The 25,728-nt window shown below is 46.0% G+C and overlaps 1 protein-coding gene across 1 annotated transcript in view; it reads left to right on the forward strand.

The window, feature by feature from the left end:
• Positions 1 to 7,815: 7,815 nt before the first annotated feature.
• ZYG11B (zyg-11 family member B, cell cycle regulator) overlaps positions 7,816 to 25,728 on the forward strand; it is an 88,626-nt gene continuing 70,713 nt past the window's right edge. The window contains exon 1 of the mRNA XM_062191347.1: positions 7,816 to 7,993. Within this exon, the coding sequence (XP_062047331.1) occupies positions 7,964 to 7,993 (30 nt within the window). The 5' untranslated portion in view covers positions 7,816 to 7,963. The remainder of the gene's footprint in view (positions 7,994 to 25,728) is intronic.

The following is a 25,728-nucleotide window of genomic DNA, read 5'->3' on the forward strand; positions in this document are numbered from 1 at the left end:
GTTCATCAAAAGAAGCAAAGCTTCCCAATAACCTAAAAAGTTTATTTTAGTAGTTCTAAGAAATTTCAGTGATTATTCTTGAGATCAATGCATTGATATAGAAATTTCATTTGTCAGAATGCTTATTGTAGAAAGCATGTGTTTCCTTAAAGTTGTCAATTCTGTTTGCCAAAGGATGCTGATTATATTCAGCAAGCTTATGATGAGTAACCCCTGATGGAGTTTTCATAATCTCTACAAGAGTAAAAGACTGGGGCCACTGTATGTATGGCACAGTGGATAAAGCTGCTGCCTACGAAGGCTATCATCCCATACCAGAGCACCAGTTCCAGTCCTGGCTGTTCCACATTTGATCCAAGTCCCTGCTAATGCACCTGGGAAAGCAGCAGAAGATGGCCCAAGCCCTTGAACCCCTGTACCCACATGAGTTATTCAGATGGAGTTCCAGGTTCCTGGCTTCTGCCTGGCTCAGCCCAGGGCCCTGTGGCCATTTGGGGGAATGGAAGATGTAGCCAGCAGGTGGAAGATGTCTCTCTCTCTCTCTCTCTCTCTGTCCCTCTCCCTCTGTCACTCTCCCTTTCAAATACAGATAAATCTTTTAAAAATTTGTTTAAAAAAATGAAAGACGGTACATAACCTGACATTCCATTGATAAAGGCATTCCTCACTGTAAAAACTAATCTTATAAAACAAATAACTGGCTCTGGCCGGCGCCATGGCTCAACAGGCTAATCCTCCGCCTGTGGCGCTGGCACACCAGGTTCTAGTCCCGGTTGGGGCGCCGGATTCTGTCCCGGTTGCCCCTCTTCCAGGCCAGCTCTCTGCTATGGCCTGGGAGTGCAGTGGAGGAGGGCCCAAGTCCTTGGGCCCTGCACCCCATGGGAGACCAGGAGAAGCCCCTGGCTCCTGGCTTCGGATCAGCGCGGTGTGCTGGTTGCAGTGGCCATTGGAGGATGAACCAACGGTAAAGGAAGACCTTTCTCTCTGTCTCTCTCACTATCCACTCTGCCTGTCAAAAAAAAAATAATAATAATAATAATTGGCTCTAAATTATTCATTTAAAATTTATATTCATTTGTTTTTTAATTAATTTATTTGAAAGGCAGAGTTATAAAGAGAGAGAAGGAGAGACAGAGAGAGAGAGAGAGAGAGATCTTCCATCAGCTGGTTCACTCCCCAAATGTTCTCAACAGCCAGGGCTGGGCAAAACCGAAACCAGAAGCCAGGAGCTTCCTCTGGGTGTTCCAAGTGGGTGCAGGGTCCCAAGCCTCTGGGCCATCTTCCACTGTTTTCCTATGTGCATTAGCAGGGAGCTGAATCAGAAGTGGGGCAGCCGGGACTTGAACTGCCCACATGGGGTGCCAGCTTAATCTGCTGTGCCACAGCGCTGGTCCCTATTAATTTACTTTTAGAGTAGGTAATATATTCTCAGGATTAAAAGGAACCAAAAGATAGAAGAGTCTATTCACTAGGAAAAGTCTTCCTCCTTCCTGTCTCCTGCCATCCAGTTCTCCTGGCAGCAATCACGCAGTCAATGATTGTTGTTGTTAAATTCTTCCAGGGGTATTTTATTAACATATAAGCAATTATGAACCCATGTCACTACTCTTCATTTCATACAGTAATGGTAGCATAAAATAAACACACACTGTGGGGCTGGCGCTGTGGTGCAGCAGGTTAAAGCCCTGGCCTGAAGCGTCAGCATCCCATATGGGCGCCGGTTTGTGTTCCGGCTGCTCCTCTTCTGATCCAGTTCTCTGCTATGGCCTGAGAAAGCAGTCAAAGATGGCCCAAGTCCTTGGGCCCCTGCACCCACATGGGAGATCTGGAAGAAGCTCCTGGCTCCTGGCTTCAGATTGGCACAGCTCTGGCCATTGCGGCCATCTGGGGAGTGAACCAGCGGATGGAAGACCTTTCTCTCTCTCTCTACCTCTCTCTGTAACTCTGCCTTTCAAATAAAACACACACACACACACACACATACACACTGTGTAGGACCTTGCTTTTTCCTTCAACAATAGGCCTGGAAGATCCTTTTGTGTCAGTATACAAGAACTTTCTCATTTTTTTTTTTTTCTGGCTGAAAATTATGCTTTATATGTCTACGCTGTGGTTTAACCAGGCCTGGATTAATACACATTCAAGTGTTTTCAGCCTTTTGCTATTAAAATAAGGCTTGAACATATGCAGGCACATATGCACAGATTACACTTTTAGAGAGAACTGCTGGGTGAAAAAGAGTGTGCATTAAAAAATTTGACGGGCAGTGGACCGTTAGTCTGCAGACGAAAACCCTGTATTCCACATCTGAGTACCTGGATTTAATTCCATGCTCTGGTTCCTGAGTCCATCTTCCTGATGCTTCAGACCCTGGGAGACAGCAGTGATGATGGCTCAAGGAACTGAATCCCTGCCTCTCACATGGGAGACCAGGACCACATTTCTAGCTACTGACCCCAGGCCCAGCTCAGCCCTTGGCCTTTGCGGGTATTTGGAGAGTGAACCATGGAACGGGAGTTTTTTTCTCTCTCTCTCTTTCTCTCTCTCTCTCAAATAAATGAACAAATAAATTAAAATATGATAAATACCACCACTGAGTTATTCCAATCTGTACTCCCACCAGCAAAATACAAGAGTCCCGGTTATATACTGCTCCATTCTTAACCACACAGTGTCTTACCACTCTGATGGCTCTCTACCAATCTGATAGGTGAAAAATAGTATTTCAAAGAAATTCTAATTTTCATTTCTCTTATTATGAGTAAGGGTGATCATTTAGGAATCATTTCTGCTTCTTGTTCTGTGAGTATCAGTTCATATCTTTTGCACATTTCCGCCCTTGGGTTTTTGTGCTTTCTGATTTCAGCTCTTACACAAATATGAAAATTATCCATTTTCCTACAATATGAAATGTAAATATATGTATATAGTCATTTCTCATCTCACTCGCTGTATGGCTGCTTTGCCTTAAGACACTTTTCAGTTCCACATAGCTAAGTTTATCAACCTTCTACAGTAGGTTTTGTTTTGTTCCTAAAAAAAAATCTCCTCCCTGTGAGATGATAATAAATTCTTCTATGATTCCTTCCAGTATTTTTTTGTTTTTTCTTATTGTTTACATTTTTGTCTTTGACTTAATTGAAATTTATTCTGGTGAATAGCTGTGGATCCCAATTAAAATTTTCTAACTTCTTTTTTATTTTTTTATTTTTTTATTTTTGACAGGCAGAGTGGACAGTGAGAGAGAGAGACAGAGAGAAAGGTCTTCCTTTTGCCGTTGGTTCACCCTCCAATGGCCGCCGCGGTAGCGCGCTGCGGCTGGCGCACCGCGCTGTTCCGATGGCAGGAGCCAGGTGCTTATCCTGGTCTCCCATGGGGTGCAGAGCCCAAGCACTTGGGCCATCCTCCACTGCACTCCCTGGCCACAGCAGAGAGCTGGCCTGGAAGAGGGGCAACCGGGACAGGATCGGTGCCCCAACCGGGACTAGAACCCGGTGTGCCGGCGCCGCAAGGCGGAGGATTAGCCTGTTGAGCCACGGCGCCGGCCAAAATTTTCTAACTTCTTATCCACTTACTTTTTTAAAGATTTTTATTTATTTATTTTTAATTTTAATTTAATTTAATTTTTTTTTGGACAGGCAGAGTGAACAGTGAGAGAGAGAGACAGAGAGAAAGGTCTTCCTTCCGTTGGTTCACTCCCCAAATGGCCACAATGGCTGGAGCTATGCCGATCTGAAGCCAGGAGCCATGAGCTTCTTTCCTGGTTTCCCACGCAGGTGCAGGCGCCCAAGGACTTGGGCCATCCTCCACTGCCCTCCCGGACAACAACAGAGAGCTGGACTGGAAGAGGAGCAACTGGGACTAGAACCCGGCGCCCACATGGGATGCCGGTGCCGCAGGCGGAGGATTAACCTAGTGTGCCATCGCGCTGGCCCTTATCCACTTATTTTGACATCAAACAAAAGTCCACTTTTCCTTCCTGATTTGAAATTATACCCTTATCAAATAAAATTCCCATATATATTTGGATATATTTGGGGACTTCCTGTCTTGTTCCGTGGACTACAGATCAGCTGTGGCTCCCATTCTCTCTTCGTGGCAAAACCCTGATTTCTTGTGGTGATTCCCCTCCACTACTACCAGGTCTTTAGGGAAAGATACAGAGAGCGAATCATGACTGGTTTCAGCGCATAACAGCTGTATTCCCTTTGTTATGTGTCAGTTTATCCATGGCCAGTAAGATTTCAGGGGAAGTCTAGGAGGCTACCAGGAAAAACAGTATCCTGTTAGACTATTAGGTGATGTTTGGGTGGCAGTTGGATTCCTAAGTCCCAGAGGTGCAGAACAGAGGTGTGATTTTAGGGGGTTCGTTATCACTAAAGTATTGTGATGGGAGAAGACCACTGGGGAGAGTGTAAATGGAAAAAGTAACAAGTGTGAGCTTCCAGTGGGAGGGCACTGCAGTGTGCAGGGGTCAGAGAAATGAGGAGCAAACAGGAGCAGCCAGCGAGGGAGCAGGGCCAGGGGAGAGGGGGATGATGCGCTGTGGCTGGTGCTCTTGGCGGGTCGAGTAACCGGGAAACCGGGAATTGAGACATGGATGTCACTGGTGACTGTGACAAGGGCAGTTCAGTGGAGCGATGGAGATGGACGCGTAACTGGAGAGGAGCCCACAGAAGATGGCTGGGAGGAGGTCAGGGGCTCCAGTGCAGGACGGGCCACCTGTGTACGGCGTCAGGGCTGTGAGGGAGAGCAGGGATGCGAGGCTGTGGCTGGAGGGTTGAGACAAGTCAAGAGAGGGTTTATTTTGCTTGTTTTTTCTTTTTTACAGGCAGAGTGGACAGTGAGAAAGAGAGAAAGAGAGAGAAAGGTCTTCTTTTGCCATTGGTTCACTCTCTAATGGCCGCTGCGGCCGGCGCACCACACTAATCCAAAGCCAGGAGCCAGGGGCTTCTCCTGGTCTCCCATGGGGTGCAGGGCCCAAAGGCTTGGGCCATCCTCCACTGCACTCCCGGGCCACAGCAGAGAGCTGGCCTGGAAGAGGGGCAACCGGGACAGGATCAGGCGCCCTGACTGGGACTAGAACCCGGTGTGCTGGTGCCGCTAGGCGGAGGATTAGCCTGTTGAGCCATGGCGCCTGCCTATTGTTGTTTCTTTTTTAAGATGGAAGAAATAAATTCCTGTTTGATGGTGATAGGAAAGGAAAGCAAAAGTTTTCCTGGATAAAGTGTTTCTGAGGAAGGGAATCGGTGTGACACCGAGCAGCTGTGTTCCTCAAACTGTGGTCTACGGGCCACAGACAGTCTGCAAGTCATCTGTCACCAGCCTGCGGCAGAAGGTAAGAGTAAATAACATAACACTTTGAGGTTTTAAGCTTTATTTATTTATTTGAAAGGCAGAGTTACAGAGAGGCACAGGCAGAGAGAGAGATGTCTTCCATCTACTGGTTCACTCCCCAGATGCCACAATGGCCGGAGCTGCGCCAATCCGAAGCCAGGAGCCAGAGCTTCCTCCGGGTCTCCCACGCTGGTGAGGGGCCCAAGTACTTGGGCCACCTTCTACTGCTTCTCTAGGTCACAGCAGAGAGCTGGATCAGAAGAGGAGCAGCCCAGATTCGAACCAGCACCCATATGGTATGCCGTCACTGTACAGCTGGCCCCAAAAATTTGAAAGTTATTGGCTCTGATACTAAAATTTCTGGCCCAGAATACTGGGATTCATAGAAATGGAGGACAGAACAGTAGAACAGTAATTGCCCAGGGGCTGGGAGGAGGAGGAAATGGAGGATTACTGTTTAATGCATAGAGAGTTTCAGTTTTGCAAGCTGAAAAAAGTTCTGGAACTGAGTCGTGGTGGTGGCTGCACAGCACTGAGAATGTATTTAATGCCACTGAAGTGTACACTGAACACTGGCTGATGGTAAAACCAAAACCATCACCACCTCAAGTGACAAAGGTTTCCGTTATATGTCTGGTTTTAAATTTCATTTTTTATTGTAATTAATTTTTATTGAGTTTGACATTAGCTCAAACACAAATAATTCACTTGTAGTAAGGAAAGGAAGGCAGACTATATGAGTCTATTGAAAATGCATATGCTATGCATGGCTTTCAAAATTTTTAGCACTAAAGTACACTTAGATTTTTTTAGAGTTATTTGAATGTCAGGGTTACAGAGAGAGGGAGAGAGACAGAGAGAGATCTTCTGTCTGCTGGTTCATTCCCCAAATGGCAGCAATGGTGGGGCTAAATCCACCTGGAGTCTCCCACATGGGTGCAGGGGCCCAAGCCCTGGGGCCATCTTCTGCTGCTTTCCCAGGTACATTAGCTGGGAGCTGGATCGGAAGTGGAGCAGCGGGACTTGAACTTATGCCCATGGGGGCCAGTGTTGCAGATGGTGGCTTATCCTGCTGTGCCACGACACCAGCCCCTCCTGAGCTTTTAGAAGCGCCCTTGTAGAAGCAAAGTTAGAAGCTAGTTGGAAGTCATGGTGGGAGATAAGGCCATGCAGAAATCTTTTTTTTTTGGAAACAAAATCATCAGTTTTAAATGAAGATGGAGGGGGAAGGTGGGAGAATTAAAGAGGGAGATATAAAATAGTTACCCGATGGGGGGGTAGTGTGCTGTGGAGTTGCGGGTAAAGCTGCTGCCTGCAGTGCCGGCATCCCATATGGGCGCCAGTTCGAGTCCCAGCTGCTCCACTTCCAATCCAGCTCTCTGCTATGGCCTGGGAAAGCAGCAGAGGATGGCCCAAGTCCTTGGACCCCTGCACCCACATAGGAGACCCAGAAGAAACTCCTGGCTTCAGCCTAGCCAGGCCCTGGTTGTTGTGGCCACTTGGGGAGTGATAGAAGATCTCTCTCTCTCCCTACCTCCCCATCTCTCTCTGTAGCTCTGCCTTTCTAATAAAAAAAAAACAAAAAAAAAACAAAACTTTTTAAAGTTACCTGGGAGGGTGGGACAGTGAGTGAAGCTGGAGAAACATGGTTGCATAGCCAAGTCTGAAAGCCCCTCTGAGAGTAATGCTATCAAATCTAAGGGACTCAGTCGACCAGCGAGTAAGGTTTCGGCATTTTCTCCACCCTCTCCTGTTTTGCTGCAGGTTTAGGTTCGGAGTTGCTCCTGACTATAAGAGAGAGGAGGGAAATGATCGCGGGCGCTCGGGAATGATTTTCAGAGGGGACAACAGACTCTGAGCTGCTTGAGGAAGGATGCAAGGACACAGGGCAGTGTGCGGAGCGAGGAAAAGGGAGCAAGACCAGTGGGTGTTGGGGCTGGGGTGGCAAGGTGTGAGTGAGGAAGGAAGGAGGCTGTGTGGGAGTGTTAGCTGACTGAAATCGAGATTATCCTCCTAGCCGGGTTGCCATTATTGGTGATGAGCAGATCAAAATCTAAGGCACCAGCAGGGGCGTGAGAGGCCGAGGCAGGGTGATCCCTAAAGGAGAGACCAGAGCACTGGAAGAAATCACCTAAAAGAATGTTGAAAACACTAAGAATCATGACAATAGTAATGAATCGCAGTGAATAAATGTTAAAGAATGATGGTGAGTGACACGGGGGTGTATGGGTAACTACCTCCTGTCATGACGTAATATTTAAAGCTCTCACTGTTTTTAAAGGGCCGTTAGGAGGACTAGAGGAGGGAGGTGTGGGCTCCTTTAAGGGCCTGGAAGCCGGTGTGGCCTTACCTCGGCTGAGTCTGCGCACTGAGCTCGGAGGCGGGGCCGAGCTCGGGTTCGCGGGCGAGGGCGGGGCCTCACGGGGGCGGAGTCTGTGCTCCGGCTCCGGCTGCGGCTGCGGCTGCGGCAGCGGCTGCTGCACTTGGAGCTGCCGAGCCGCGGAGGCCGAGGCCTGGGCCGAGCCCCGAGCAGCCGCTCGCCGGAGTCCCCCGGAGCCCCCCGCGCCGGCTCAGCCTGGCGGCGGGCTGGAGTCCCGCCCGCCGCCTCACGCCGGACAGAGGCTGCATGCCGGAGGACCAGGCCAGCGCAGCGATGGTGAGGGAGCGAGGCCTGCCCCAGCTGCAGCCGCGCGCCAGCTTAGCCCCCCGGGCCGGCCCCTCCCTAGCGCTGGCTGCCCTAGCGCTCGGGCGCCCAGCCTGTACTTCGCCCCGGGGTTCCCATCCCGCCCGGCGCTCCCTGTCCACCTGCTGGGGCGCACCCTGTGGGTGACACCCCTCCCTCCCCCTCCTCCCCGCGATCGCCCCGCGGTGACAGCCTCTTTCGCTTTCCCTTGGCCGCCCCCAGCCCATCATTTCACCCTCCCCGCTTCCCTCGCCCTCCACCTTTGTGCCTTCCTTTCCTGCCGTCTGCACTCGCATCGCCGGTCCTCCCTGCTTTGTGTCCTGCCTGGCTGTGCCTGTGGGCTGGCCCGCCCTCCGCGCTTTATCTTCACTGCCCCCTCCTCCCCGTCCCCCTCTGCCATCCGCGCTTCCTCCCCATCGCTCGTCCTCGTGCCCCCACCCACCCGGCTGTCCCCACTTCCTGCTCCAGGCGTCGGGGGTCTGAGCAGGAACAATTCCAGGGCTATTGCTTTCCAGTAGCTGTGGGGCGGGCAGAGAGGGACTCCTAGGCTCGCTTCTTCCTGTTCTTTTTTGGAAAAGGGAGAGTGCCTGGAAACCTTCGTAGCTAGAGTCACCGCAAACCCTTAAGGATGGGGTGCGGGCCGGCCGTGCGTACCGTGACCTTATCCTTAGCGTTTTGACACAAATCGCTACTCATGTTTTGAAATTCGCTTTTACCTTGTGCATCTTCTGATGTGGAGTTACAGTTTGGGAAGTCGAGAGGACGTTTCTTTACAGGCTTGGCCGCTGTTACTGGGAACAGATGACTCGTTTTTGTTTGGAGGCTTCCGTTTGGCAGTCAGATTCTTGCCGTCTCTTCTGCAGGGGCTCATGTGGTGGGCCCCCTCTGCCTTTTCTTGGGAGGACATTCATATTTGAAGATTTCTTCCTTCCTGTTTCAAAATGGGTTGAGACTTCTGTTGTTTTTTCATGGAGTTGGGTTACACGTGGTTTGCAGCACATTTATTAAAATCATTGCCCCATCGCATGCAGTGAGCTACGTTTTGGTCTCTGGTAGAGTTAAAGCATTTTAATTAAAACTGAGTCCTGGTAACCATATTCTTTTTTTTTTTTTTTTTTTGACAGAGTGGATAGTGAGAGAGAGAGAGAGACAGAGAGAAAGGTCTTCCTTTTTGCCATTGGTTCACCCTCCAATGGCCACTGTGGCCGGCGCACCGCACTGATCCGAAGGCAGGAGCCAGGTGCTTCTCCTGGTCTCCCTTGCGGGTGCAGGGCCCAAGCACTTGGGCCGTCCTCCACTGCCTTCCCGGGCCATAGCAGAGAGCTGGCCTGGAAGAGGGGCCACCGGGATAGAATCCGGCACCCCAACCGGTACTAGAACCTGGTGTGCCGGCGCCGCAAGGCGGAGGATTAGCCTGTTAAGCCACGGCGCCGGCCTAACCATATTCTTCTTAGACGTTTGTCAGCTTCTGTTTTCCATCTTTTTTTGGAAAGCGCTTTACATAAAATCATTTAGTCAGTGGACTTGCCCGGAGTCACCAGTTCCTGCATTTTTATTTTTATTTACTTATTTACTTGACAGTTACAGAGAGAGGGAGAGAGAGTGATCTTCCATTTGTTGATTCAGTTCCCAAATGACCACAATGGCCAGAGCAGAGCCAGGCTGAAGCTAGGAGCCAAGAGCTTCTTCCAGGTCTCCCGCGAGGGTAGCGAGGGTAACAGGGGCCCAGGGATCTGGGCCATCTTCTGTTGCATTCCATGGGTATTAGCAGGCAGCTGGACTGGAAGTGGAGCAGCGGGATTCAAACTGGTATCAGGTAGCAGCTTTACTTGATATGTCTCAATGCTGGTCCAAGTCCTTGGGGGCCCTGCACCCACATGCTGGCCCCAACTCCTCCATTTTTAGCTTGTCATTCTCCTGTTCTTTTTCACTTCCACACTGGTACTGTTTCTCCCAGTGGCAGCCATTGTGCCTTATTCCTTATTCCCAGTTGTTCAGGCCAAGTGGGGGCTTAAATGATCCATTTTAGGGTCTCATTTTCCCACCGGATAAGTAGAAATTAAACTGAAACTGGAGGCAACCAGTGGACTACAAAGAAAGAATGGGTGTGTGCATCTTATTTCCAGTACAAAAAGGACATTTAGTGAGATGCTGAGGATGCTGTCTTCAGCAGAGACGTGGGCTCGGGTCGCCAGATGTTGGGAAGAGTGAGCGCTCGCACTGAGGGTGAAGGCATGAGCACGGAGGGCCGCCTGGGAACTCTTCCTTGGGTAGTTAGGATAGGACGGTGTCCGTTCGGGTGGGCCTGCAAGATGCATTTGTAAAGGTTGTTCTGGGAAGGAGAAGCTTGCTTCTTTGCAAGTGTGAGTAGACAGTAGACAGGAATAGGGATGTGTTACAGGAAGCAGGGTTATCATAAGCACACAAGAACGAGGATGTATAGTCGGTTAGAAAGACATTGTCTTAGTCTGTCCGGGCTACTGTAATGAAACACCGTAAACCCAGTACCTTGTAAACAACAGAGATGGCTTTGTCAGAGTTGGGGCCTGGTGAGGGCGCCCTCCCTGGTTTGTCTCTGGTGCCCTCACCTGTGTCCTCACAGGGTACAAGGGGCAAGGCAGCTCCCTGGGGCCTCTTTTCTGAGGGCACCAGTCCTGCTCATGAAGGATCCGTGCACCCTCCTGATTCGGTCACACCAGAGTTCCCACCTAATGCCATCACCTTGGGCTCAGGATTTCAAATACGAGATCTGAGGGGCTGCAAACTTTCAGACCACAGCAGACATCCTAAGCACGACTGTGTTTTACTTTTGCCTTCAACTGACTTGAGTTTTCCTTAGTTGTTGAAACAGGTGCATGCTGGGTAAGATTGTATGTATGTTCAGGAGAGATGAAGGAAAGGCAAAATATTAGGATGTTATTAACTTGGAATTATCTGTAGAGGATGCTTTATTGCTTTCCTTGTGTAATAGGGTTAGTAGGCACTCAGTAACTAGAACTTGAATGAGTTTTATAAAACTTTGTATTTAAAAAATTTCAGTTGTTTATTTTGTTATCTTCTGAATAGTTGAGATGCCTAAGCACTGAACTTTACCATGAATCAGAATCACAGTGTGTGTGTGTGTGTGTGTTTGCTGCTCTCCCTACCTCCACAGTTTGATTCACGAAGTTTGGAGTGGCGCCTGAGAGTTTGCATTTCTAACAAGAACCCTTGGAATGCTGATGTTGCTGCTCTTGGAACTATAATTTGAGAAGCAGTGGCCTAAGGTGGAGTTCTTATTTCCCATTCATCTAGCAATGCTTTTGGAGTGCTGTTGACTGTGTTGGCATTGGGAATATCACAGATATTGAAACAGATGTGGTCCCTGCTTTTTAATACCTTATTTATATTGATACTTTTAAATATGAAGCGTTTTAGCACATTGTAAATGTGTTAAGCAAGGGGAAGCTGTAGCATCATGGGATAGGATTGTCAGGCGTAGCTTTGCAGAGGATGTCTTTCAAGTAGAGAACTGAGGGCTTAAATTATTGGAGTTGTTGTTATGGAAAGAGTAACACAGCTAGAAGGAACAGTACATGCAAATGACTTGTGGTTCTCTCTGTTGCCTGCTTAACTCTGACATGTCCTGGATTCTTAACTCAGGGAACTCAGGGAAACCCTATCTGTCCTGTCTAACCCTCAACAACAACCAGACCCCAGTCCTTTCTGTTCTGCAGCTCTTTTCTGGGGACTACATGTCAGCTGTCATATTTGTATTTCTTGCTGTGATTATTTGATTGGAGCCTGTCTCCACCTCCAGAGTATAAAAGTCATTGATACAGGGATGTCTTCTGACCCTCTCATAAGGGCTGGGCATTGTGTTCTTGGCACTGTGGTTATAGCGGTTAAAAAAAGACATGGGGGAGTGAGGGAACAGATAGTAAATAAATATATTAGTCTATAATGATAAGTAGTTACCAACACTAAGAAAAAATAGATCAGGGTAAGATACAAAGTGGTGCGTGTGTGTCAACATTTTTAGATCTGTAGGTTAAGCAGCAACATTAATAGCTAATACTTATTGAACTTGACTATTACATATCATTTTAAGTGCTTTACATATTTTATCTACTGTAATCCTCAGAGCAACCCACTGAGATAGGTACTAGCTCTGTGAAGGTAAAGACCATACTTGTTTGGTTCATTCTCACATCTTTAACACCTACAAAGAGCCTGGCATGGAAATCTTTGTTGAATGAATGAGTAGCTGTGGGGGATGGGATGACCACAGATTTAGGAAGGCTTTGCTGCAAAGGGGGCATTTGAACTGGGTGTGGAGGGGGTCCTTAACCATAAGTGGGATTTTATTGGTTAGGAGTTCGGGAAGGAAGGCCATTCCTGGCAGAGGGACTGGTTTGAGCATAGACACAGAGGCCGAAGTAGGTGTGATGTATTCTGGGAAATGTGTGAGTCTAGCTTTGAGGATGCAGTGGGAGGTGGGATGAGAAAGGCATTTTTGTGTGAAGATTTGTAAGAGGAAATTTTGAGGATGATCATTCTAAATGCATTAGGAACCTGGATTTGGAGTGGAAAAATTTGTACTAGTCTAGGTGAAAAGCAGTTGTGTGAATTTTCACCCTCTTCTTGCTAGGGTGGCGGTGACTTACGTAGGAGAAATGCAGTTCCTAATAGTGTTGCAGTTTTGCTCACTGGTCCTCAGTTTTCATATATGCTACTTTTGGGGATTTTTGAGAATAACAAAATAGTGAATATACCAAAGTCCTTTATATGTAACCCATAGCCTCCTAAACTTTATGCATGAATATTTGGGAATCAGTACTCCCCAATCTTAAAAAATATTTATTTTCATTTTATTTGAAAGGCAGAGAGAGAAAGAAATCATCTGCTGGCTCACTCTTCATTTGCCTGCAACAGCCAGAGTTGGGCCAGGCTGAAGCCAGGAGGCTAGAACTTAATCCAGGTTTCCCACTTGGGTGGGAGGGACACAAGTACTTGAGCCACACCTGCTACTTTCCAGGGTGTGCTGTAGCAGGAAGTTGGTTCCGAAGTGAAAGGGTAGGAACTGCAACCAGGCACTCTGCTATGGGATGCCGGTGTCCTAGGGTGGTGTCTCTCCCACTGCACCCAATGCCTGCTCCCATCTTATTTATTATTTTTTCTTTGGTTGCTGATATTATCCTTATTGCCCTGTAATGGCTGAGTACAGATTATATTAAGTGATAGTCACCACAGACACAGACACATCTTTTCACATATATTGCGTAGAGAGCCGGAGGAGAGGCAAGGGGCAGCGTCCTGTTTTCACAATGCTCTCTACTAGGATCCCGTCGAGGAGCACATCTTTGGTGCCTTCTCAGCATATGGTATTTGCCTAGGGCTTCAGACTATGTGGGTATATGGAAGTCAGGGACATTGTCCCTGAAGAGTGTGCACACAAGGCAGACACAGAGCAACAGGAAAATAATTCCCAGGCAACAATGACCCCCCTTCCTGGGGTTTGCACTGGGGCTACCAATTATTATATTTCTTATTTCAGTGGCATTTTACGCTAAAAAGATGGAGGTTGGTGTTAGCTGGGAGCTTCTTCCAGGTCTCCCACATGGGTGCAGGGGCCCAAGAATTTGGGCCATCTTCCACTGCTTTCCTAGGCACATTAGCAGGGAGATGGATTGGAAGTGAAGCAGCTGGGACTCGAACTGACACCCATATGGGATGTCAGGGCCGCAGGCAGAAGCTTAATTTACTGTGCCACAGCTCAGGCCTTATAAATGTCTTCTTGCAACTGGGCAAAAGGGTGTGTGGGTGGGGTGGGGTGGGGTGGGGGAAGGAGCCATTCAACAGAAGTCCCTTCCACGCATGTGCTTTTGAACCACCAGTCTGAGAGATCTCAGCCTAATGTGAATGGGGTCAGAAGCGCAGTGGAGGAATGTCCTACAGGAGGATGAAAATCTTACCAAATTTCCTTTTTGCTTAAAAAAAATTATATGTTATATGTAGAATTAGAATTGTATGTAGAGATTAACCTTAACCCTGGTGGTATTTTGTATCTCCCCAACCCTACTTTCAGGCATGTAATTTATTAGCTGACTAAATAATTTCTAAATTAAACAGTGCCGCCACAGAGGTGGTTATTTTCCATAGATGATAAATCTTGTCCATGGGAGCCATCATTTATGAAGACAGCACCAGTTCCTATTTCACTAACATTTGCAAACAAGACTCAACCACTTTGTTCTCTCTGGGATAGTCATTGCAGTTATTTTCTGAGTAACCTGTATTGACTTTCTCTAGGAAAAATTATCTTAAGTTACTGAAATTTTCATCATATCTAACTTTGTGGCACTGTATATCAAACCTCTTATGGATTATCAATTTCAAAATAACTATGTCTCAAAATGATGTTACTATTTAGTCCTTTTTATTAAACTTGTCCATTCTAGAAGTCATGCTTAAATTATTTCCAAGAGCATTTTTTAAAATAGTTTTGGTGTGATAGAAGAAAGGGATAAATTTAAGTAAAGGTAAATTTATTTTTAGATTGTATACACTATTTAATAATGTCCTGAACAAAACACTTCTAGGGGCACATGTTTGGCCTACTGGTAAGGACATCAGTTAAGATGCCCTCATCCCACATTGGGAGAATCTGGGCTTGAAACCCCTCCCGAGGTTCCTGACTCAGCCCTCAGTAATGGGGATCCTGGGAGGCAGGAGGTGATGATTCAAGTAATTGGGTTCCTGCTGCCCATGTGACAGACCTGCAGTGAGTTCCCAGATCCTGTCTTTGGCTTGGCCCACTCTTGGCTGTTGCAGCCATTTGGGGAGTGAACCAGTAGATGGGAGCTTTTTCTGTCTGTCTCTCTCTCTCTTTCAAATAAATAAGTAAATAAAAGCTTGTGGAAAATGAAATTAAAAGATATATTTGTGGCAGGCATTTGGCTAAGAGGGTTATGACACTGCTTGGAATCCTTGCATACCATGTGCCTGGGTTGGAGTCCCAGCTCCACTCCCAATTCCAGGTTCCTGCTAATGCATATCCTGGGAAGCAGGGGTGATAGCTCAAGGAGTTGGGTCCCTGCTTCTCACATGGGGAACCTGGATTGAGTTTCTGGCTCCTGGCTTTGGCCTAGCCAAGCCCAGGTTATTATAGGCATTTGGGGAGTGAACCGATGGAGGAGAACTGTCTCTGCCTTTCTGCCTCTCAAAATAAGTAAATGAATAAACATTTTTAAATAGATAAATTTGGTTTACTGCAAAGGTTTTTGAAATCCACACTTTTTTTCATAATATACATTTTCTGTGAAGTTTTGGAAGACTCCTTATAAATGTGATTTCAAAATTCTTTGGCAACAGGGCTGGCGTTGTGGCTCAGTGAATTAAGCTGCTGGCTGCAATACCAGCACCCCTCTATTAGTGCTGGTTGTTCTACTTCCGATCCAGCTTCCTCCCTGCTGATACGCCTGGGAAAGCAACGAAAGGTGGACCAAGTACTTGCGCCCCTGCCACCCACTTGGGGGACCTGGATAGAATTCCAGGCTCTTGGCTCTGGCCTGGCCCAGCTCTGGCCTTAGAGGCCATTTGGGAAGTGAACCAGCAGATGGAAGACCTCACTCTGTCTCTCCTTCTCTCTGTGTTAACTCTTTCACATAGTATATACATAAATCTTTAAACAAATTAATTTTTGGTACCAAAATAGACATTTTAATTCCATTTTCTATGAACTTTTTGAAGTACCCTTGGGGTAGGGTCTCAGCAAAAATTGTGGGTTTGAAAATATTATGGTGTGCAAGGACCCTTATCACCAAATCTTTTCTGCTGCTTCAGGCTTATTTCTTGTTGGATGAGGAAGTCTTTGCATTTTAAACTCAGTAACACTGAACACAGAGTATGTTCTTTTTCGTGCCTCTAAGGTGCTTTTTCTTTAACTTTTGTTTTGATGGGTTTTTGACATTTAAGCCTTCAGGTGTCTCCTTAAGCCCTCCACCTGTGTAAGGCCCTCAGGTTCCTCCAGGCGGGTAGGGTCATTCCTTGCCACTGCCTCTTCCATGCTCTCTCTGCATGTGCCGGTTGCAGCTGTTCTGCTTAACCTCACGGCTTGTTACAAAGCTGCTGTCTCTCCACACCGTGAGCTCCCTGAGGGCAGGGGCTCTGCTGTTTTTTCAGCTTCATGTCTTAAGCACTTAACACAGCACCTTAGACACAGTAAGCTGACAAATATTTGTTCAGTGAATGAATGTGTGTGCTCTGTAGAGATTGCATAAGGTGCTGTTAACTGAGATGTGAGTTGTGAAAGAGGAAAAGAAAAAGCTGAACACTCTGTACAGGTCCCCTTAAGGGGAAAGAGAGGTCTGGCGGGTAAGATGGTTTCTCTCCCTAGCCCTGCTGGTGCTTTTGACCTAGGACAGGCGTTCTCGCCAGAAGGGTTGAGAACAGGAAGGCTGAGGCCAAGTGGTTTTGGGGTAAATCTCAAAGCAGTATTTCTCTGAGCTTAAACCCTTGGCAGGAAACCTATGATCTGTGGTGGCATCCCTCCAGAAAGCAGAATATTGAAACTCCAGTAGGAAGCAGTCAGTTACTGGTGAATCCAGAGGGATAGCTAATTATTTAAGAAAAATGTATTACCTCTATATGAGGATCTTTTCTTTCTTGCCTTTTTTCCTATATCCAGTTGTCCTTGGTGTAAGTGTTTTTCTTAATGTCCAGCTTCTTAATGCCTGTTCGGTGTTGTGGTCTCCCTTTCTAAGGGCATTTAAAAAAGCTTGAAGTGTCTTGGTGACGTAATGTCAGTTATTTTCTTAGACCTAATGCATCTCATGGCATCTCATTTCACTTCTTTATTATCTCCATTTTAAAATCTCTAAAATAAGAAGGTATCTGAAGCTGCTTCCAGGTACCTGGAATCTCATCTCTAATTTCTTCTCTTAAAAGTAAGGTAGGATAGAGTCCTAGAGTAGAGCAGATACATCCTGTTAGCTGTGGTGCCAGGGGATCTGGGCAGGCTGTCTTTGTAGGTTTAAGTTTTGTGTAATTTGAGCCTTACCTCCGTGAATGTACTATCCACCTCTTCACACCAGACACCTTTAGTTAACAATGGAAACATCTTTATGGTGCTTTACTATTTTATTCGAGATGCAGACGCACACAACACACATACACACAAAGAGAGAAAGAGAAAGAGAGATCTCCATCTGCTGGTTCATTTTCCAAATGCATACAACAGCAAAGTTGTGAGTCAGGAATTCAATCCGGGTCTCCCACATGGGTGGCAGGGACCCAAATATTTGAGCCTTCACCTCCTCCCATGGCATGCATTAGCAGGAAGTTGAAACTATGAGTGAACCTGGGACCTGAAACCAGGTGCTCCAGTATGGGTTATAGGTGTTCTTGGTGGCATCCTAATTGCTAGGCCAAATGCCTGCCCTGCTTTAGTATTTTTTAAGTTTTATTTATTTATTTGAAAGGCATGGTGAAAGAGAAACAGAGAGAGAGAGAGAGAGAGAATCTTCATCTGCTTGTTTACAGCTCAAATACCTGCAAAAGCCAGGACTGGGCCAGACCCAAGCCAGGAGCCAGGAACTCCATCCTGGTCTCCCATGTGGGTGGCAGGAACCCCGGTACATGGGCCATCATCTACTGCTTCCTAGGCTCATTAGCAGGACGCTGGATCTTAAGTAGAGGTAGGACTCAATCATAGGCACTCTGATATGAGATGCGGGCTTCCCAAGCAGTGGCTTGACTGCTAGACCATGTCTGCCCCCCAACTTTGGTGTCTTAAAGGCATTTTCAATAGACATCCCAGTTAAGAGGCTTAGCTTCAGTTTTTTTCAGATGAGGGAACTGAGAAGTAAACTGATCATCCCGAGGTGGCACAGCTAGTTAACAGTGGGGCCGGGGCTGCCTGCAAGCCCAGTGCTCTTTCCTTTACTAACCCTGCATCTGTTTCAGAACTCACGCTTGTAGGTTAGAGTCACAGCACCTCTTTGAGTTATCAAGCCCTATGGTCTGCTCATCAGCCCAGCGATTTCTGACCCGATCTGTGGTTCTGTGTCTGACTAGTTTCATTACAGGGCCTGAGCTGGAAGGGAGGGGGCTTATTCCCCTCTCTGGGATGGAGAACCCTCCCTCGGTGCCCTTGAGCTGCTTGTTCTTATGGCAGGCCTTGTGGTGATCCATGCAAGCAGCTCACTTTGCCTGCTTTCAAATTGGGCAGTAGGGGTCTCTGAAGAGTAGCTGGTGGTTTTAGAAAAGAAAAATAGCTCCCATGGTTCATGGCAAATTTGCAAAGTATCTATACACTTGGCTCCTTCTTGGCCTTCTCCTCTCTGAAATGATAGGGTAGGGGGAGGGGAGGGGATTAGATCACATCTGAGGCTTATTTCTGGAGGCCTGGCTTGGTTGAAATGCAGAGGAGAAGATGTAGCCATAAACTAAGAAGCGACTGCTATGGCAGTACTAGAATGGGAGTCAGAGATGTCTGGTATCTGAAGCTGCTTCCAGGTACCTGTGAACTCAGAGGGCACATGTCTACCTTTCAATTCCATTCTTGAACTTCAAGCTAGATTTAAGACTTAATATGTCTTTCTGGACATACAATCTCTTTCTATAGAGGCAAAAAAAATACTCTAATTATACCTAACAAAAAGTTTGTACTTCACTGGGGCTGGCGCTGTGGCATAGCGGGTAAAGCTGTGCCACCTGTGACACTGGCATCCTTTATGGGTTCTGGTTCAAATCCCTGCTGCTCCACTTCTGATCCAGCTCCCTGCTAATGTGCTTGGGAAAAGCAGTGGAGGATGGCCCAAGTTCTTGGGGCCCCTGCACCCACATGGGAGACCTGCATGAAGCTCCTGGCCCCTGGCTTTGGCCTGGTTCAGTGCTAGCCATTGTGGTCATCTGGGGAATGAACCAGCTGATGGAAGATCTCTCTCTCTCTCTCTCTCTCTGTCTGTCTCTTCCTCTCTATAACTCTGACTTTCAAAATAAATAAAATAAACTTTTTTTTAAAAAAATTGTACTTGCACCATCCCCTTATTCATTCAATAAGCACATAAGTGCCCACCATGTTGTAGGCATTGTTTCAGGCTCTGGGAATACAACAATGGCTAATATCTATGAGCTGTTAATATACGCCAGTCACTGTCCTCAGTGTTTTACACTTAGAATTCTTTATATTTTTAAATTATTTATTATTTATTTGAAAAGCAGAGTTAAAGACAGAGACAGAGACAGAGACATCTTCCAACCACTGGTTCACTCCCCAAAGCGGCTGCAATGACCAGAGCTGGGCCAATCTGAAGCCAGGAGCCAGGAACTTCCTCCAGGTTTCCCAAATGGGCGTAGGGGCCCAAAGACTTGGTCCATCTCTGCTGCTTTCCCAGGCACGTTAGCAGGCAGCTGGATTCAAGTGGAGCAGCCAGGACTCAAACCTGCGATCATATCAGATGCTGACATCACAGGTCATGGCTTATCCCGTTGTGCCACCATGCTGGCAGAAGTTATTAATTCTGACGATAGTCCTGTGGTTGGGGAGTTGCTATTGTCTGTAGTTTACAGATGGTAAGACTGAGATGGAAGGAGCAGGTTAAGTGTTTTGCTTCAGGTTTTGCAGTTTTCTCAGAGGTAGGGCTGGTGTTCTCATCCAGGCAGCCTGACTCCCAGATCCTCACTCTTTTTTTTTTTTTTTTTTTAAGATTTATTTATTTATTTGAAAGGCAGAGTAACAGAGAGAAAGAGATCTTCCATCTGCTGGTTTCCTCCTCAAATGGCCACAATGGCAGTGGCTGGAACACTATCCGGGTGTCCCAGGAGGGTGGTAGGGCCCAAGGACTTTGGCCATCCTCTGCCGCTTCCCAGGCACATTAACAGGGAGCTGGACCAGACGCAGAGCAGCCAGGACTTGAACTGTGATCTGAGAGGGGACGCTGGTGCTGCCGGGGGTGGCTTAACTCCACTGCGCTGCAACGCCAGCCCCATCTACCAAACACAGCATTACACAGGCCTAATGAAAGATGTCAGTAAGATTTCTACAGACTCTCATTTGGAATATTTTTAGTCACCTGGTCTGTGGCCCAATCTTGAAGAAAAAAAATAGCATCTCTGAGGAGTGCAAAAAAGAGCACTTGTCGTCAGAGCCATTGTAGTCTGTCAGAGGACCTGTCAGTCTTAGGAAACTTTCAAGTGAGAAATGGAACCTTAGACTTGATTCATATGCAACTGATACAACATAAAGCCAGGACCCTACAAGACCTGCACTCTTGGTGAAAAGTAGACTACAGATTGTCTGCCTTGTGGCACAGGAGAGAAGGAGGAGTTTGTATTGACCGGGATTCTGATGGGAAAAGGTTTTCTTGAGAACTACAGCCATGCCAGCATCCTATGTGTCTCATACCTAAGTTTGTATGAGGGAATCTTCACAGAGTTCATGGAAAAATTATGATGGATTTCAAGAGTCCTTGGTGCCATCATAAACTTTTAGTTCCATTTCCCACGAACTTTTTGAAGTCTCCTTGTGCAAGATTGTGGGCAGTGAGAAAGGCCACTTACCTAAAAACTGCTCAGCCAGGCATTACGCTGGGACCTTAACTACCCTGTCTCATGTCGTATCAATGGCAGCATCATAAGATAAGGACTCATACTATCCTTGTCCACAAAGGACAGACCTAGGCTCAGAGAAGTCTGATAATACTGTGACACCCTGGAATTTGAATACAATTCAGTGTTTTTCTTCTTCTTTTTTTTTTTGACAGGCAGAGTGGATAGTGAGAGAGAGAGACAGAGAGAAAGGTCTTCCTTTTGCCATTGGTTCACCCTCCAATGACCGCCGCAGCCGGCGCATTGCACAGATCCGAAGCCAGAAGCCAGGTGCTTCTCCTGGTCTCCCATGCGGGTGCAGGGCCCAAGCACTTGGGCCATCCTCCACTGCACTCCCTGGCCACAGCAGAGAGCTGGCCTGGAAGAGGGGCAACCGGGATAGAATCCGGCGCCCCAACCGGGACTAGAACCCGGGGTGCCGGCGCTGAAAGGCGGAGGATTAGCCTGTTAAGCCACGGCGCCGGCCGTTCAGCGTTTTTCTTCTGGAGAAGTCACTCTGTTTTGGTGGCTGCTGCATCCTTATCTGTAAAACGAAGTTTGCAGCACTTTCGTTTCAGAGGGTCATTGTATCAAATGGAATAAAGCATCTGACAGTGTTTGATTGTAAGCCATTGTGGTTAGCCAGCATCATCCATAAAGGATACTTTTCTTTGTTTTTTTTTTTTTTTAACTTTTATTTAATAAATACAAATTTCCAAAGTACAACTTTTGGATTGTAGCGTCTTTTTCCCCCCATAACCACCCTCCCCCCACCTGCAACCATCCCATCTCCCACTCCCTTCCCATTCTTCATCAAGATTCATTTTCAATTATCTTTATATACAGATCAATTTAGTATATACTAAGTAAAGATTTCAACAGTTTGCACCCACACAGAAACACAAAGTGTAAAGTACTGTTTGAGTACTAGTTATAGCATTAATTCACACAGTACAACAGTAGGACAGAGATCCTACATGGGGAGTAAGTGCACAGTGACTCCTGTTGTTGATTTAACAATTGACACTCTTATTTATGATGTCAGTAATCACCCGAGGCTCTTGTCATGAGCTGCCAAGGCTATGGAAGCCTTGAGTTCGACAACTCTGATCTTATTTAGACAAGGCCATTGTCAAAGTGGAAGTTCTCTCCTCCCTTCAGAGAAAGGTACCTCCTTCTTTGGTGGCCTGTTCTTTCTGCCGGGATCTCACTCACAGAGATCTTTCATTTAGGTTTTTTTTTTTTTTTTTTTTTTTTTTTTGCCAGAGTGTCTTGGCTTTCCATGCCTGAAATACTATCATGGGCTTTTTAGCCAGATTCGAATGCCTGTGCTGTTTAGGACATCTGCCATTCTATGAGTCTGCTGTGTATCTCGCTTCCCATGTTGGATTGTTCTCTCCTTTAAATTTAACTGAAAAGTGGTCCCTGTTAAATATAAGAGTGGGAATAAGAGAGGGAGGAGATGTACAGTTCAGCACATGTTCAATCGGACTTACCCCTAATGGTAGAGTTAGAAACGTGCCAGGAGATTCCAATTCAATCCCATCAAGGTGGCATGTACCAATGCTATTTCACTAGTCAAAGTGATCAGTTTCAGTTCATAATTGATCATAATGATAGGATTAAGAGTCAAAAGGATCACATAAACAAGATCTTTACTAATTATATACAGAATCTATCTTCTGTATATAAAGATAATTGGAAATGAAAAAAAAAACCTGGTGTTAAATTGGAAATGGCATAGAAAATTAATTAATTAAAAATATTATATGTAGGATCTCTGTCTTTAATGTGCTGAACACTGTTATGTAATGCTATAACTAATACTCCAACAGTATTTTTTTCACTTTGTGTTGCTATATGGGGGCAAACTGTTGAAATCTTTACCTAGTATATACTAAACTGATCTTCTGTATATAAAGAGAATTGAAAATGAATCTTGATGTGAATGGAAGGGGAGAGGGAGCGGGAAAGGGGAGGGTTGCGGGTGGGAGGGAAGTTATGGGAGGGGGGAAGCCATTGTAACCCATAAGCTGTACTTTGGAAATTTATATTCATTAAATTAAAGTTTAATAAATGAAAAAAAAACAGTCAAAAGGATCACATAAACAAGACTAGTGTCTGCTGATACTAACTGATAGAATTAAAAAGGATACTTTTCTTTGTAATGAACCAAATCACAGGCCTCATTACTCAGATTCTGAAGGTCACAGGTCCATTACTGAGGAATTGAGGCCATTTTATTGTTTTTTATATCAGATGTTTCCTGAAGTAATATCATGAGGAGACACAAATTTTGAGACAAATCATCCATCCCATAATTCACTAATTCAGCAAATAGTTGGATGCATACTGTGGGGCTTCAGTTCCTGGGTATAACATGCCTGGTCCGTGAGAATGGCTTTCGTTGTTGGTCATGACAGTGGCAGGGGAAGCCCCAGCCCCTTCCCCCACCAGTAGACGGTTTGGTAGAAACGGATGGGGCTGTGCCCAGAATGTTGAAATGCCTGTTTGCCATGGCTCTGGAAATACAGTAACAACATGAAACTTCACAAAACCAACCAACAAAACACATAACTAAGTCATGGGGAAGCACATGCCTCCGGCTGAGGTTCGTGGAGGTGACTTCAAGGAAGGGGAGACAATAAGACAAAAGGGGGGAAACCAATCAGAGTGGGAGGTGAGACGAAAAGAAAGCCCTGAGAAGGTTTAGGAAGAGCTAATGGTCTGAGGTTCCTTTCTGCCTTGTCTTTATTGCTTCGTGCCCCAGGTGTTTCAACTCTTTATAGGAAGCTGTGGTTCTGGGGTGGGCATTTGGTGCAGTGGTTAAGATACCACTTGGGATGCCCACATCCTATATCAGAGTGCTCCGGTTAAGGTCCAGTTCCTCTTCTTCCAAACCAGCTTCCTGCTATGTGCACCCTGGGAGGCAGCATGTGATGTCTTAAGTATTTGGTCCCTGGCACCCACATGGGAGAATTGGACGGAGTTCCAGGCTCCTGGCTTCAGCCTAGCCCACCCCTGGCTGTTGTGGGTATTTGGAGAGTGAACCAGTGGATAGAATGTCTGTCTCTTTGTCCCTCTGCCATTCAAATAAAGTGAAAATAAAATTTTAAATTTTAAAAAGAAGTGTGATTTAAAACAGAGGATCTACTTGTGAACAGTTCTTTTATTCCTTACTCAGTAGACAGGAAGCATGTATCCTCAGTGTAGGGAATACAAAATTGGATAAGGTATGGTTCTTAACACTGATGGTTTTAACCTAGAGTTCTTGGTGGATCATGAACTGTTCCAGAAATCTTTTCCTTAACTCCCAGGGGCTGGTAAATGATGCAGGTTTTTTCTCCTTTTAAATTTTTATCTACTATTAAAGCCTGCAGACTAGAGAACTACTGATTGAGTTATTAAGGATTAATAAAATTGAGTAATTATCAAATTAAAGTTAGCAGCTATTAGAGTTTACTAGGAACTCTAATTTTTTATTAAGTGTGACACTTGGAAGTGTTACAAAGCTCCAGTTGTACAAGTGTTTGTAGGAATTCTTATAATTTCTTAAGGGAGCCTTGTACAGCATGTTGTCTTGAATTGGTTGAAGTTGTGACTGTTACTAGTTTTGTTTCTTAATCATGAATTATCAATAACTTAGCTTTATCTCATTTGTTGTGTATATTAATTAAGTCTGGTTTGTGGTGATGTGTATTGCATTAATAGTTCTTTGACTTTTTATTCAAACATGAAGCCTCAATTTCCTTATCGTTTAAGGCAACATGTATAAAATTTTCTTACAAAGTGATACTTCATTGGGCCATCCCACTTTCCCAGGTGCATCAGCAGGGAGCTGGATTGGAAGTGAAGCAGCCAGAAGTCAAACCAGTACTCTGATATGGATGCTGGGATCACAGGTGGCTATTTAACCTGCTGTGCCACAACACTGGGCCCTTTATATACATTTCTTGAAACATGAAGTACAATATAGAGTTCATGGATATAGTCCTCAAACTTCCTTTTTTATTTACTACTTACACATTCTAATTGCTTCGCTGAGAACTCCCCTAAAACTCAGTCGGTCATTATCTGATGGTTAAAAGTCTGGGGATATAAAAAGGCATGAAAGCAGTACTGAAAAGTTATATTGCAGTCAATTTAGGAAAAATAAAAGTATACCGTTGGGGCCGGCACTGTGGCGCAGCAGGTTAACGCCCTGGCCTGAAGCACTGGCATCCCCTATGGGCACTGGTTCTAGTCCTGGCTGCTCCTCCTCTGATCTAGCTCTCTGCTATGGCCTGGGGAAGCAGTAGAAGATGGCCCAAGTCCTTTGGCCCCTGCACCCATGTGGGAGACCCGAAAGAAGCTCCTGGCTCCTGGCTTCAGATCAGCACAGCTCTGGCCGCTGCAGCCAACTGGGGAGTGAACCAGCGGATGGAAGACCTCTCTTTCTCTCTGCCTCTTCTCTCTCTGTGTGACTCTGACTTTCAAATAAATAAGTAAAATCTTTTTTAAAAAGTATACTGTTATATGTATGTATATATATATACACATATGTATACATCTGTACACATATATACATAAATACACACTTTTACAAAATAATTTCACTGAGTCTATTAGAAAAGCTCTTTTTTTTTTTAAAGAGTTGTTTATTTATTTGAAAGGCAGAGTTACAGAGAAGCAGAGGCAGAGAGAGAGGGAGAGAGGGACAGAGAGAGAGAGAGAGAGAGGTCTTCCATCCGCTGGTTCACTCCCCAAATGTCTGCAACTGCCCTTACTGGGCCGATCCAAAGCCAGGAGCCAAGAGTTTCTTCTGAGTCTCCCATGTGGGCATGGGGGCCCAAGCACTTGGGCCATCTTCCGCTGCTTTCCCAGGCACATTAGCAGGGAGCTGGATCAGAAGTGGAGCAGCCAGGACTCACATAACCAAAACCCATATGGGATGCAGGCAATGCAGGAGGCAGCTTTACCCGTGATGCCACAGCGCCAGTCCCAAAGGTATCTTCTTACCAGTGTGAGTACATTTATCATTGAGAAATATGACTATCACTGATAAAATTGACCCTGTTTTTGGTTACCAAGACACAATATTTGGAAAGTAGAAACATAATTGAAAAAAATTTTACCATTTTCCATTTTTAATAATTTGA

This window comes from Lepus europaeus, chromosome 5, assembly GCF_033115175.1.
Source record: "Lepus europaeus isolate LE1 chromosome 5, mLepTim1.pri, whole genome shotgun sequence".
NCBI classification, from domain to species: Eukaryota; Metazoa; Chordata; class Mammalia; order Lagomorpha; family Leporidae; genus Lepus; species Lepus europaeus.